The sequence below is a fragment of the Anser anser genome (genome assembly GCF_964211835.1).
Source record: "Anser anser genome assembly, chromosome: 7".
In the NCBI taxonomy this organism is placed as follows: Eukaryota; Metazoa; Chordata; class Aves; order Anseriformes; family Anatidae; genus Anser; species Anser anser.
The window spans coordinates 26159771-26174989 of NC_139727.1; the positions used below are offsets into that span (position 1 = coordinate 26159771).

General features: G+C 35.4%; 1 protein-coding gene across 11 annotated transcripts in view; it reads right to left on the reverse strand.

The window, feature by feature from the left end:
• ADGRA1 (adhesion G protein-coupled receptor A1) overlaps window positions 1-15219 on the reverse strand; it is a 277570-nt gene that overhangs the window by 26567 nt on the left and 235784 nt on the right. For all 11 annotated transcript variants that reach the window (XM_083843221.1, XM_083843222.1, XM_083843218.1 and 8 more), the window contains one exon: window positions 10487-10632. In XM_083843221.1, the coding sequence (XP_083699347.1) occupies window positions 10487-10632 (146 nt within the window). The remainder of the gene's footprint in view (window positions 1-10486; window positions 10633-15219) is intronic.

A 15219-nucleotide genomic window follows, 5' to 3' on the forward strand; every position in this document is an offset into this window, starting at 1 on the left:
ATAGCACACTGAACTAATGCAAGACAGATGTTGAAAAATCAGATCAATAGGCAGGAAACAGAATGCCCATTTTGAATATGTTGCAGCTGTACTTGAAATTTATTTTTTTTAAATGTAAAAATACACAGTTTAAAACGTTCAGTTAAAACAACAGAGAAAATACTACATATGTACAGGACCTGTTCTACAGATAAGACCTGCCTTTCCCCTGATATATGAACTACCGTAAGGAAGCTCCCAGCAGGTAATTTTGAATTAATCCAAAAAATGTTCCTGTTTAACACCTACAGTCAACATAACCTATTCATCAATAGTGAATATAACCTACCATGAGGGCTCCATCCACTCTGTGTACTTTTTACTACACACTTTATTCAGAATACTAAAATTATATGTTACATAGGAGAACTTTCATTTCCCACTCTGCAGTAACCTCAACCTCTGTGATTCATTTTCCTGCTTATGCTAAAAGGAAAAGTGCTGATAAAAGCAAATGGCAAAACTCTGAGGCATTGATGTATGAGATGTAGCTTTGAACAGTGAGCTGCCCTTCAACCTACAACTTATACACCTTGCTCTTGAAGATTATTTCAGTCCTTACAGCCCTAGCAGTTGAAGGACAACTAAAATTGATCTGAAGCCTGCACAAAGTTCTAAAATAGTCTACCTTTAAAGTATTTTGAAAAACAAATTAAAAATACTCTGTTTTGCCCCAGGAGGATGCTAACTTTAAACATTTTTACTTTAAAACTGATTTTCTCATTAATTTCTTCTCATTTGGAGTTTTTAAGACCAAGATGAAAAGAAAAGAAACATCCGTGTTTCCAGTAATGGGTTTCAATTATTTAGGATACGAAAGCTTAAGGTGATCAGCTATGTATATGTGTATTTTACTGTGGTAGCCAAACTCAAAAACAAGTGAATTATTCTAATGCAACTTTTCCTCCTGAGACTTCTAAGCCCTCCTTCCAAACATGCATAAACCAAACAGAGATTATCGAATGCATTTGGCAGGACATATGCATAGAATGAGTCAGGTCTGAAGCTGAATTTATGGTAGAGTTAAATATGCTGCAGCATACTAAATTTAATTTGTGTATCTGTAGATTTCACCAGTCATATTTGTCCAAGGAATATATTTTTCTTCCCATGAACTTTTCCAACCCTTAATAAACAAAAAAATCTGAAATGTTAAAATCATACGTTTAAAACCATAATTGCTAAAAACATTGTTTAAATATTTGTTTTCTATTCCCAATTTATTTTAAGAAAACCCATATACTATTTATTGTTTAACAGTTGCCCTTGGTATCTTATAATATCTTTAAGCCAAAATTAGTTAATGGAATAGTGTCAATGTAGTGGCAAATTCAGTAACATAAAAGACCTACACCACACTCATGTTTAAATGCATAGTGCTCGTACTGTACTGCAGTTACTATAGAATATTGAACAATTCTATAATATACTAGTTGGTTGCCTGCAGTGTTCTATGTTTCTGTGACACTGCAGTTCATCAGTCTGTAGAACATCACAATTCTTCACATCTTATTTTTTTTTCTTGCAACATCACTGTTCTCATTACAGTTAAGCTGGATGTGTACGTATAGTTACTTAAAGCAAAGGTGAACTGTGCCAAACTTTTAGTTGCATCTTTCTAACATAATTTTCATAAGAAGGACTATATCTTAGATGATTCCAACTTTATTTAAATGAAAAAAATGATTCACTTTTAAAATTTTCAGTAACTTAAATAATCCACAATTAAAAGTTAGAAAGTGTTTTCTGTAACTGTTGTGAATATTATTTCATGTAGATGGGAATATTTATTTCTTTGTCCATACCACGGCAATAGACACAATTGAAATTATCTTATGCATTTCTCTTTACAGATTTTTTGCATAATCAAGTTTAATCTACAGGACATTAGAGAATTATATAAGAAAATATTTAACTCTTCCAAATCTGATAAAGTTTTCTACAAAGCCCCCATTGGAGTTTGAATATATTATCTTCAAGGATTTTTAGAACTTGCAAAATTTCCAATCAGGGTTTTACATTTTGCCTGGAGCAGCATATCAAAGTATGGAACATTTTTTCAAGCTTACCCTACCCTCTAACTTATCCTCTACAATTATGTATATGACTAGCTTGAATTCTAGAAAGTGTTGAGACAAGGAATAGTGTGACAAGAATTCTGAATTTTCAGGAAACACCTAGATGTGAACTCATGATAAAAGCAGCTGAAAATTCAACCTAACACAGTTCTGAAGATCAGTATTTTGTAATTATAGCCTTTCAAACCTGAAAATATTACATAAATTATTACGAGTCTCCCTGAAGCTCACTTCTTCATAAGCTTGCAAATGCCATAACTCATGTTGTTAATTTTTAAGTCATCATTCCCTCATTAAATGACCAGGTATTGGTCATTGATGATGTTGTTAAGACGCCTTTTTTTGGGGGGTGGGGTACATTTATGAATAACTAGAACCAGGGACACTTCCAGGTCAAGGGGTCTTGCTCTTGATATATGATTTGCAATGCTATTTAACAGTTCATTTACAAGTAATAAGTTAATATATATTTCTTTTGCAATAACCACTATTCCTTTTTATCTATGGGGAATAATTCAGACACTGTTCTTTAAATAAAGAAGATAAAATTTTGCCTTCTACGTCAACATCTCATAAAGATTTGGTTTTATTAAATTTATACTCTGGAATGCATCAACATCATGTGTATCTCACCTGCACCTTACTTATGGCAGTAACAAAATCCTTTTTCCACTTTGACTGTAACAAACTCTTGAAATAAGATTATCAATCAATGAGGAACCTCTGTTCCAAGCATCATTCACTTAAGACGTGTTCAGTCAACTTGAAGGTGAAGAAGAAAAGTTAGTGTATTCGGTCAACTTGAAGGTGAAGAAAAGTTCTAATCACTTCTCACTTGACTGAGGCAGGAAAATGCCTCCTCTACCGGCAATTCGATGCTGTCTGAACAAGTATTTACATGTCCTATGCAAAGCACAACAGCTTTCTTAGGGTACCACTAACAATATATTGCTACTGTGAAACTACTTCATATTTTAGTACTTTGCTTCTAATGAAAGTGGACTAGCATGAAACAATTAGTTCAAAACTGAATTAAATATTTTCTCTGACCTAAGATAATTTTTCCCCATTTGACGGAAATGCATTTAGCTTCAGGCTGAAATTGAACATGAAGAATTCAGGAAAATGTTTCCCTTGTCACCATTTTATACCCTTTTCCAATACAGATATTTCATTTTCATTGCTGGCTAGCAATAAAATGGCTCTGGCTATAATCCATGACTCCATTTGACCATATATCAATGTTTCAAGAGTGAACATGTAATACCGACATGTCCCTAATGTATCAAACCAGCTTCAAAGCACCTTTAGGTTCTGGAATCCTCTCCACCTCATTCATGATGAACGGACTTCTAAAGCCTGTTTTGTATTCTTAGGTTTTGCTTTTTTGCTCTTTCTAGGTTTTATTCCTCAGGTGGCAGAATCTTTCTGTTCATTCTGGCTAGGGTACCAGCATTGGATTATTTTTTTTCTCCTCACACTACAGTTTTACAGATCAGCATTTGTGGTTGTACCATTCTATCACTAGCTGTATCACATTTTAATGTCAGTCACTAAAATTGTCTTCAGAAAAATAACATAGTTCAAAGGATTAGCTTTATAATTAAACCAAACCAAAACTCTGAAATGGCTCTTATCCTTAGATTATTTCAATATCCAATATACTAATACACTAAATTATTTTGAATTTGAATATAAGGAATATTTTGATGAATAAAATTAAACCAATAGCTTGAAGGAAAGTATGGCTTCTTTTACATACAATTTTCATCAAGTGCAAAAATGAAAAAAAAAAAAAGTATTTCAGCAGTATGACCTTTCTCTGTCCTGCAAAATACGATACATACTGAAACAAGAAACACAGGACCACAGGACCACAGATTTACAAATAATATGTAAGAAAATAGTTGTTCCACACTATGTTCTTTTTAAGAACTTGTGGTATTGAGGCTGTAAGCAGCCTTCCAAACTCATGAAGATTGCAAAAACTTCCATTGTTCAGGAATGAATCAAACTAATTACAGCACAATTTGAGAGTGATCTAAAAATATACATTGGAAAAAACAAACTTTCTAGTATTAACTTACAATAATTAAAATAAAAGGCACTGATGATAACAGCAGAGACATTAGTTAAACTTCCTGATGACTGACTCTGCCCACAAAATATTCTTTCCTCTAAGCAAGAGATTCAATAAGACATTTAAAATACAGCCAATTTCCATGAGCATGGCACAGCAGATTTTTTAGTGACTGCTAGCTTCCTTTACAATGATTTGCCCAAATAGTGAAAACTCTATTCATGGTGTGTGTATGAGTGTGTGTGCGGGGCATCACTTTCACATACCCTCCAGTGACAGAACTGAGGCTATTTTAACAGCAAATAGTACAGAGATCTCAAGGCCTCTGAGAATTCTGCCCTCTGGCATTTCATTTTCAAACTACAGAGAGCTGTTAAGAAAAAGGCTCATAATCATTGGGATAATCAAGCTTAAGTTTAAACTTTATTGAGGAGGTTTGGTATGTTCACTGTAGGAAGGAAAAATGAACATCCATGGATGAAGAGTAGAGGAACAAATATTTAAGAGCACAACATATAGAACACAATGGATTGTAATGGATGCTTTTCATCTGACCTCTCTCTCTCTCCCTCAATCATTATTTGACACCAGAAGACATGAATTCACGAGAGCCCGTGCTAATGAAAAATGCACTAGAACTTAACTGCATTTCAGAGCTATTGGTGTCAAGGGTACAAGTAATGTCTGTGTCTGTCAGAATGTAAATTAAGTCACTTCTTATGATTCACACTCAAGATCTAGAAAAGAACATGGCCAAGAAGATGACATGATATATTTGGCAAACTTGACATTCAACAGAGAATTTGTTATCATGGTCAAATTTTGATCCCCTGTTACACTGATGAGATTATGCTGCAATAAATTATAGCCAACTGGTTATAACTGGTAAGGGAAATTTTCTAGACCCTCAGAGTAACAAGTATTACCTGTCGAAGACACTTGTAACCTTGGGAATATTAGAAATCATCAGTTCTTTTTATTATAGGGGTTTTATTTTGTAAAGGATATAATCATTCCTTAAAGACTAAATATGTCTTTGGTCTTCATTACTGGAGTGCTGTTAGTACCTCTGTTACAGTGCCAAAACATCACACACCAATTTTCAGTGACGTAATTAGTATTGTAGTATGCAACTCAAGTTCAGGAAAAAGCCTACTCTATTGGTGACTTATTCAGTAAAAATTGCCATATCATCAAATTGTGATGAAAGTCACACCACTTCCAGCCAAGCTCTCTCAGGATTTACAGTTAGTCAAATGCAGCAGCACATAGCAGTAGATCCATTTAGGCCCATGAGTTGGTTTCTAGCTTGTCAGAATCCAGACCAAGCACCTAAGTGTTCATCCTGAGACAAGCAGGGTTGTTATGAACAAAACACTAAGAAGATGCCATAACCATTGTGGTGCCATGCAAAAGCCTCTAAAACCTTCCCACTCCCAGAGACAAGAGGCTCATCACAGGATTTGTTGACGCAAATCAAAGGAGAGAATTTTTCTGGATGTGAAAGTTCACTATATTTTCCCCTCTTTGCTGTGAAAGAATTTAACATAATGTCACAGACAAATATACTTTTAGCTACTGTTTAGCTAGATACTACTGATTAACGCTTGGGTAGCTGAGATAACGAGCCAGAGAATGACTGTGAAGAGCTGTTGCTACATTTGTAGGAGAGAGGAGGAGGATGTAAATAGAGCATTATCACGCTTGCACATGCATGTGATCAGGTCGTAGGCTGTTTGTCATTGCTACACATAACCCACAAGGAAGACCCCTGTTGCTTCTTCCAAAACATCACTCGCTACTTGTACATACACAAGCTCATAGAGAACACCAGAAACATACACATGTATGTACATATGCATCTGTTAGCAGATATGAGAGTTCAGCTGACCATTTCAGCTGTCACCTTCTATTTCTAGGTCTACTCTTTGTGCAAGTTAAAGGGCAGTTTCTATAATACCATTAAGACATTTCAAAAAATATGAAATATGCAAACAGCCCTTTTTTTATTATTCTAAAAATGATTCTTTACTTTAAAAAATATTTATAGTTAAAAGCAATGAAGAAAATCAAATTGAAGCCACTGATACTGACTATAGGTGCTCCGAGTGTGCTGGTGAAAACTGATGTAAATTGCTTGAGTTATTATCTCCTAAAAATTCTTTATGTTATTTTTTAGGAGCCATAGTACTAGGACTAGCAAATCTGAATACAAAAGGAAGGACACTCAATCCATTCATAAATTGTTACTAATGGTAGATATACAATTTTTCTAAGGCACTGAAAGAGATATTTTCCCCCTAAGCCCCACAGTGATAGTAAAAACCTTTCAAAAAGTGTATCAAGATACATTACACAATAAACAAGATGAAGTTCAGCAGAGACAGTAACGTAACTTGTTATCCATTTTACAATTGATTCAGTAGCCTTATTTATGTATATTGGATGGTTTTCTTTTCATGACAGATATAGGATTCTCTATAATCTGAGTTTGCTGTATTAGTAACCTTGCAGGATGTTACTGAATAACAGAAGATGGAGGAAATTAGGAGACATATTTGTACACAAATATGAAATTAAAGGTAACAATTATCTGTCTCCTTAACACCAATATCTGGCCCATCCGCAGCTTATTAAATTTTTATTTTAAATGTTTATAGTGCAATTGTGCTCAGTATTTACAATGATAGTAGTCTAATTTTGTTCTCTTTCTGGAAAGGAATGATTTTAATAGAATACCTTAAAGAAACATTTTCTACCTGGTCTGTAGTTCTAAGCTGTATGCACTTAAGACATCACATGAAAAATGAATGCACGTATCAGGTATAGAAAATAATGCTACCTGTACCTCAGCTTGGGTTGACAAGACGTTTTGCACACCACAGGTATACATAAAGCTGAATCTTGCATGCCCCTCTGGCTTTGCTAGCAAAATATGACTTCAGATTAGTCAGAAGCCAAAACAACGCCAGGTTTCACAAACATCCAGAGAGGATGAACAGACAGAATTACTTATTTCTATTAAGAATACTAAAGAGTATATTTTATAAGAAGTGATTTCATTATCTGCTGAAGTGCCAGGGTTCAGTATTTAAATACACAAAATTCAATGATGCATTAATTTGATCCATCTCATTAGCGTCCAGACAGATTCAGTGAAAAATGTCAGAATTGTTACAGTTGTTTTCAGTCAAAGTGGTATGCCCTGACAGTTTTATCTCTATAATTAATATATAATATATATTCTTATATATTATAGATGAGATGATATATAATGTATAATGTGTAACATATATGATATATCATATATTATATGATTAATGTATAAAAAGAGGCAATATTCAAAATTATATTGTCGTTGATAACAAGTTTCAGTAAAAGGACTTCCAGTTTAATTACTGGATCTTGAAACAGAGAAAACTAATAGGGAACCAGTATTTTACATAACAGGATACATCTTTTCACAGCTCAAGAAAAGCTAGCTGGAAAAGATCAAGTTTACATCATTCATCATACTTCAGTAAACGAATATCCAAATAGCATGGCAGGGAAACAGAATCAATTGTTACAAGCAAATTGTTTTCTACTAAAAGGTAAGGTCCCCTTTAGATATTTTTGTATTTATTTTCAGTATTTCAGCTACATTTTAGGGCGGATCAAGCTCCTTGAAAAAAATGTGGTGTGAGCATTTTTACGATTTCTTGGTAAACTCCATGTCACAAATTTGTGTGTTGATTTTTGGCAGTAGTTTCCATTTACTGACTCACAAAAAAATATACTTATGTTACACATAGCAAGTGCATACACAAAGAATAGAAAAACATTCATACGTGAACTGGAAACCCCGTCTATCATATACATTCATTACCAGAAAAGACTGAAGGAGAACAGCAAAGTGCGCAGTTCTTGCCAAACATATTCATATGTGTTCAAAAAAACCTGCTGAACATCTTTTTTTTAATGTTCAACAAAAACTGAATACAAGCCAAACTAGTTATGTAGACACAGATTACTGACAAACCACCTCTTCCTTTAAAGTTACTTGCAGACTTCATTATATTCTTTCTAGCAGTGATGGTCCTGATACTCAAAAGAGCCTAACTCATTCTTCATTTGAATAAACTTAATATTGCTTAGCTATCTACTGGTGACGATGGAGACAGAAATTAACACACACACCCCATACCCAGACAAACTGTAATGTTATCTCTTATGTACCCGAGACAAAATAGGTATAAAGCTGGCATCAGCTTATAGATACAAGAACAGTCTGGTTAAAACATTTCTTATAAATGACTACACTGAAATTTAAGTATCTTAAATGGAATTTATGGAAATATTATGATACAGAATAATTCTGATTTTAATTTTATTAAAACCAGTAAAGTTGAAATGGCCATAAAAAATGATCATTACAGGTCTAAAAGAACAATAATTACTAATTATTTAGTTTGGCATTTTCTTGCTTAAAGCAATTTTTAATTTTCCATATACTATGCCCATTTTCTACATGAAATGAAATTGATCCTCACTACTTTGAAGCTAGTACTAACCATTATGAAATCATATTATACATTCCAGTGGCTGTGTCTCTAGGACATATGGTGCCCAGAGTGTGAAAATAACTCTGGAATCATTTTACTTAGCTATTAAACAATTATATCCATGTTCTTTTACAGCTAAAAGTAGGTTTATCATTTCTGTTACTAAACTAAAAATATCTATTATTTATTTTCACTGGCTGAGAACCTCAACATGACTGATACAAGGATTCTAATTAGAGTAATATTTTCTGGAACTTGAATGCCTGTTGTTTTCCAGCTTGAACAAGATTTGAATTTGAAGAACATACACTATGCTGTATATATGTAACCTGAAACAATTTTCTACCTTAATAGCCACATGGCAGCATTTGAAAATTGGCAATTATTCATTTTACCATGAGCTACTAGCTGGAAGAGTGAAGTTCTCATCTGTGAAGAATGGTATAGTAAATCATGGATTAGCAAAGTCAGGCACTCTCCGTGAAAGTATTTCCTTTAGCTTGTACCTAACATATCTAATATTCAATATGGCTCTTCTCTTGACTATAAAAAAATTATGTGAACTTTATATAATTCCTTCTCCCAGAAAGAATATATTTAAAAATCAGGGAACTAATTGTATTAATACAGATTTCACTCAGTAGAGTCTGAACAGCAAAGCTTATTCATATTCCCATAGCCTTTTAACAAGTTGTGACAACTTCACACGGCCATTACAAGGACTACTTAATAAACATTTTGTGTTCAAAATAAAATAGCTAGACTGTGTTTAAAAGAATACACTAATCTGGATTTTTCAGCAAAGCCATAAAGAGCAGAACGAATACTTCTTGTTTGTCAGTATATAAAAATGATGTCTTTAGACTAAATTGTCCATTTTTTCCATGATCTGAGGGGAAAGACAGATACTTCCGTATGATAATTCATCCTGTCCTCACACAAACATACAAGACAGTTGCAAGGCACTGCTCTCTGGAAGTTCCTCTTATTCTCCCTCTAAAATCTATACAGGGACACTATATATAACTTTTGCCAACACCTAACTTTTTGATAGCTGAAGTCAAAAAAGGCAAATCCCTCTTCTCACACCCTTGGTACCTTAGTTTGTGGTACTTTTTTTTTTTTTCCCTGTACAATTTTGGCTTGAAGCTAGGCACCCAGTTAACATTCTTGCTGCATGATGGGAGCAGTTAGTCTTATATTCAAGATGCTGTGTTACAATTGCTACACTGTCAGAGACATCTTAGTCTGTTCTATCTAGAAGGCTGACAGGGAGTCCAGACTTTCAGTCTCTCCAGTAATAGCATTAGATCTCTGGTGTGGAATGAGGAAGGTTGCTATCAGGTTACTAGGCAATCAATACAAGTGTGGGCAAGATTTATAACAGAAAGGATAAGGGTAAAGAGAACGTCATTATAGAGTAGTTTTGATGATTAAATAATGCCTTAACCCAGAAGCAAGCCTTTTTTTTTTCCCCCATCCATAGGAAACTGAACAAGAACACTTGAATTGCTCCTGTTGAGACAGAGGTATCTGAACATAGTCGATACCAGTTCTGCATATCTCCTGAGTATATTTAACTATTAGCACACGATAAATATTCAGATTTTTATGTACTCTAAATGACTCAGTTCTTTATGGATTCTATTTATAGTCTATAAAAATAAAGTATACAGAAATAAAAGTGTTTAAAATTTACATGCTTAAAGACTACTTAGAAAAATATTATATGTAATATTCCATACCTGAGTAGTGGTTGCTTTGGATAAGAAGGTTGGTCACTGTTTTGGCATGACTGAGGTTTCTTTGTGACTTGCTTATAAATATTCCTTGCAGTTACTCCAATCCATAGCATAGTAGATAGAGTAGAATAATGCAGTACTATGCCAACCTAAAACAAGAGTGGACAGTTAAGCAAGTTAATAAGTATTTCTAACCAGAGAAGGAAAACACTTTAAAAAAAGCAGACGGAAACTGTTATTTAATCTATCATAGATAGATATCTGTAAAACCAGATGGTATGTTATGAAATCAAGACTGTAAAGACATTTGTAAAGAACCTGATTAATTACAATTTTTTATACCTGGATTTAAAGTGATGCAAAATTTGGTTTGTTTTGCAAACTTTGTTAGCTTATTGCGACAATGCAATTTAAAAAATAATGACAGCATTTTTGTTTGCTATTATAATATTTTCTTTAAATTTTTCATCAATATATATTGTGATATCCTGTTGTAGTTCTGTCTCAGCTGTGTACAGCCAAGGTTGACTTCTTGCAATGACTAATTATTTGTCTGGGATCAGTGATAGTTGCCTAAAAAGCAGATTACTTTCAGGCATATTTTGAGGAACTTATAAACTTGGCCAGACTATTTTTAAAACTAAATGAGAGATCTTGGTGTCATCCCTCAAAAGGAAATGCAAACTCTCAATACTGTTATTATCATGATGTCTCCAAGAAACTGGTGTGTTTATCATTGAAAGTAAAATAAAATACAAACACTTTTAAAATACTAACATCTTTGTTATGTTAGTAATTGTTATTCATTACTATGGAAACAGTAATTGGAATTTTATCCAATGTACAATGCTTTATTACATCAGGTAAGTCTCCATCTGATTATATAAAATGAGGTTACATTTTGCAGTGACAAGTAAAATATTGGTATAATTGGAGACCACATAAACGTTTAAGGAATACAGAGAATTGGCTAAATAAAGCTAACACAAATCTATTATAATGATTTATTTGAACCAGTGTTCATTTTTGCTCAACTTAGAATAATTGATGGATAAAGGAAAAAAAAAATCCATGAATTTTGTTTATATTTAGTAACATATCACAAAACTTGAACACTGCAGCAAATATCATCAACAGAATACCCTTTGTAATTTTCTCTGGGACTTGTTTGACACATTAGACAAGAGAGCATAAAGCCTTCATAGCTGTTGTCGCTTGAGGTAAAAGAAGCGGAAATAAGAGAATGAGACAACTTTGTACCATCAGCTGGCAGACATTGCCAGTTCAGTGGCTAGTGCTGTCTGGACTTAGTTCATGTGCAGCTTGCAGCATTTCTGTAGGGACACAGTGAATATGACTATGAACTGGGGGGAGTAAAGGAGTAAGACAGGAAGGAGAAAAAGGGGGAGGAGAAAGTGAAAAGAAGGTGGCAGAAACCAGAAGAAAGAAACTAGAAAAAAAACTAGAGACTTGGTTCATCACCTCTTCCTCATTTCAGCACAGCACTGTTATTATAAATTCTGTAATTATTCTATACAAGTATGCCAAAGGCTTGATAAGATGAACAGCAAGGATGAATTCTGTGTGAGCAGGCACCAACACATGAAATTCAGACAGTGTGTATAGCCGTATATTCAGAAAATGTGAGCCTCTTGAGAGAACCAAATTCCTAAAACAGCACAATCAAACAATTTTATTGAACTTTTCAGGAGACAACTGAACTGAATGGAAAATATTGCTATGCCACACCTTAGTCACACCACCTTTCTCCACACCATGCCTATCTTTCAGCAACTTAGTTCCTTCTAACAGACAACTCAAGCAAACACAAAAAATAGACAAAAATGTGATCAGCTTCTGTAATATCTTTTCAGCAGTATGTCTCTTTTTCTCTCAAAATAAAGTTCTCCATTTGCATTTCTTGCTTAAGGCAAAAGAGGATATATCCTGATGTTACAGGACCTCCTGATGACTGATGGATATGAAGGACAATAGTGACAATATGGAGATAAAACATACAGGACACTTAAAAAAAATGTGGAATTTGGAAGCGTGCACCGAGCTTTTATACTAAAATCCAAAGGAAAGGGTACTCTTTTCTCCTTGTGGAGATAATTTTTTTCTGGACTAGAATTTTTGTTCTTACTCGTTATCTAATAATCATTAGAAAAGGAATGCTTGTCACACTTCATCTTGAAATTTCAGTAATTCAGTTTCAAAGTGGTGGGCTCTGCCCACTGACTCTTCCTTCCCCCTACTTCCACACCGACAGCACTCATGACATGGAGATGCATTTCCCGCACTGTTGCACTTACAGGTTGTGGGTTTATGCTTTCTTGTCCCCCTCAGTGGGACCACCTCTTTCTAGCTGTCTTAAGCTAGGTAGACATCTGAGCCCTATGCTATGAATACGAGGTAACAGTTCATGACATCCAAAACAAGACTTAACAGAAAAGGAACAGTACACAGTTATTTCTGTTCAGTAAATTCTCACTTAGATCCGTTAGCAAACATAAAACTTAGGTTTATTGCACTAAAGATCCAGGGTATGAATTTATCTGTGTATAACTTGTTACTGGATTTGTGCCTCTGTAAAGCTTAAGAGGCCAACAAATTGATACAAATGAAATATCAAAATGTTCACTTAAAACTATCTAACGATAAACTTAATACTGTAAAAGGGAGGTGGAGGTTCTGGTCAATGAAAATTGAATGAGAGTCAGGAGCGTGCCCTGGCAGCTAAAAGGGCCAGCCATATTGTGGATCAGGTGGATCAGGCACAGCATTGCTAGCCAGCTGAGGGAAGTGATTGTCCTGCTCTGCTCTGGTGTGGCGTCACCTTGAGCACTGTGTTTGGTTTTGGGTGCCACAATATAAGGACATAAAACTATTCGCATCCAAAGAGGACAACAAATATGGTGAATGGTCTAGAGGGCGAGACATATGAGGAGCGGCTGTGGGCACTTGGTTTGTTCAGCCCCGAGCAGAGCAGGCTGAGGGGAGGCCTCCTGGCGGCCTGCAGCTTCCTCACGAGGGCAGCAGGGGAGGCCTCATGGCGGCCTGCAGCTTCCTCACGAGGGCAGCAGAGGGGCAGGTGCTGAGCTCTGTTCTCTGGGGACAGCTGCAGGACCCGAAGGAAAGGCATGGAGCTGGGACAGGGGAGGGTCAGGCTGGGTGTTAGGGAAATGTTCTTCACTGAGAGATTGGTCAGGCACTGGCACGCACAGGCTCCCCAGGGAAGTGGTCACAGCACTGAACCTGCAGGAGTTTGAGAAGCATTTAGACAATGCTTCTCAGAGATGGTTTCATTTTTTGGGTGGTCCTGCATGGAGCCAGGAGTTGGACATGTGGGTCCATTCCATCTCATGATTCTATGATCCTACCTTTGCTATAAACGGAGCTTACCTTCACCACAATGTACGTTTCACTAAAATTGTGTGGAAAGGGCTATGTTTTGCTTACAGAACAGGGGTTATGACTGAATATGTTAAAGGTATGATGCTTATTTGTAACAAGGCTTTCCACTGACAAGCCAAATGATACAGAAAGAACTATCAGGACATATGCATTGAAGCCAGCATTGCACCTAAAGCTGCTTAATAACAGCAGTTATTATGGGGAAAATTTTCTCATTTCCCTGGACTGTATTCCTAGAACTGGGGATAAGCACCAGCCTACTGAATAAAAGTTTGCAGTTTTCTGCAGTAAGAAGATGCTGCCTTTATGTGCTCCTTCAATAAATTTCAGTACCCCAGAGGTTAGAAGTTCCACACAATGCAGTTGCCATAGTAATGACCAGAATACACATTTATGCAAAACATCCTGGCCCAAAAAGAAAAACAACAACAAAAAACAACACTGCCTTAAGCAGCTCTAACCTGCACATAATCTTTTCCCCTTATTTTTTTTTTTTTTTCAATTTTTTGAAAATATTTCAGATAAATAAGGCTGTCTCAGCCAGTTCTATTTAAGGGAAGAGATGGATATGCACTAACATTCTGATTAAACTATTAAACCTTCACAGAAAGAAAATAAAATCTTTTCAGTGAAATGGAGGGATTTGGAAATTTCCTTGTGGTTTCTAACACCACTGGATATATGTCATGATCTTAAAGCATTTAGCCTTAGAACAAACCCCTGCTCACTTCACAGTTAGAAAATTTATAGCAAGAAGTTGAGACCCAAAAATGAGGTGGGTCTCACCAGGAAGGGACCAGGAAGTACAATCTTCATCATGCACATCTAACTCCACAGCATGGAAACTCTTTAAGTGGCACTGGTTGCTGCAAGCAGAGTTTCTAGTCACTGATACTCTTGCTTGCACATATGATTAGCTGTGTTCCTCTTTCAGGAGAGCTGAGCAGTGCAGCATTAAAGACCTCTCAAAAGCCCGTAAATAGAGTATACTTCTATATCTCTTGAGGTGCCCTAAATGGCATACTCAGAAATAAATACTCTTCTCTCCTCTTTCTATAATATTTTTTATCCATGTGTCCAGAGCTCCCACCGAAGCTGTGGCTCTTAACTTGTTAAATCAGTAGGTCACTAAGTGATCATGCTACCTAGTCTACTAGGATTAAAAAATAAAAAATTCTGTCCCTTATAATAACCCTTTTATCCCCTGAGTCTTGTGCCCCTAAGCCTACTTATTCTTCATGCTTCAACATGTGTAGTGGGACTAACCATTTCATCCCCTCGTGGCCATAGCCTCAGGGCTATGATGCTTTACAGGAAAA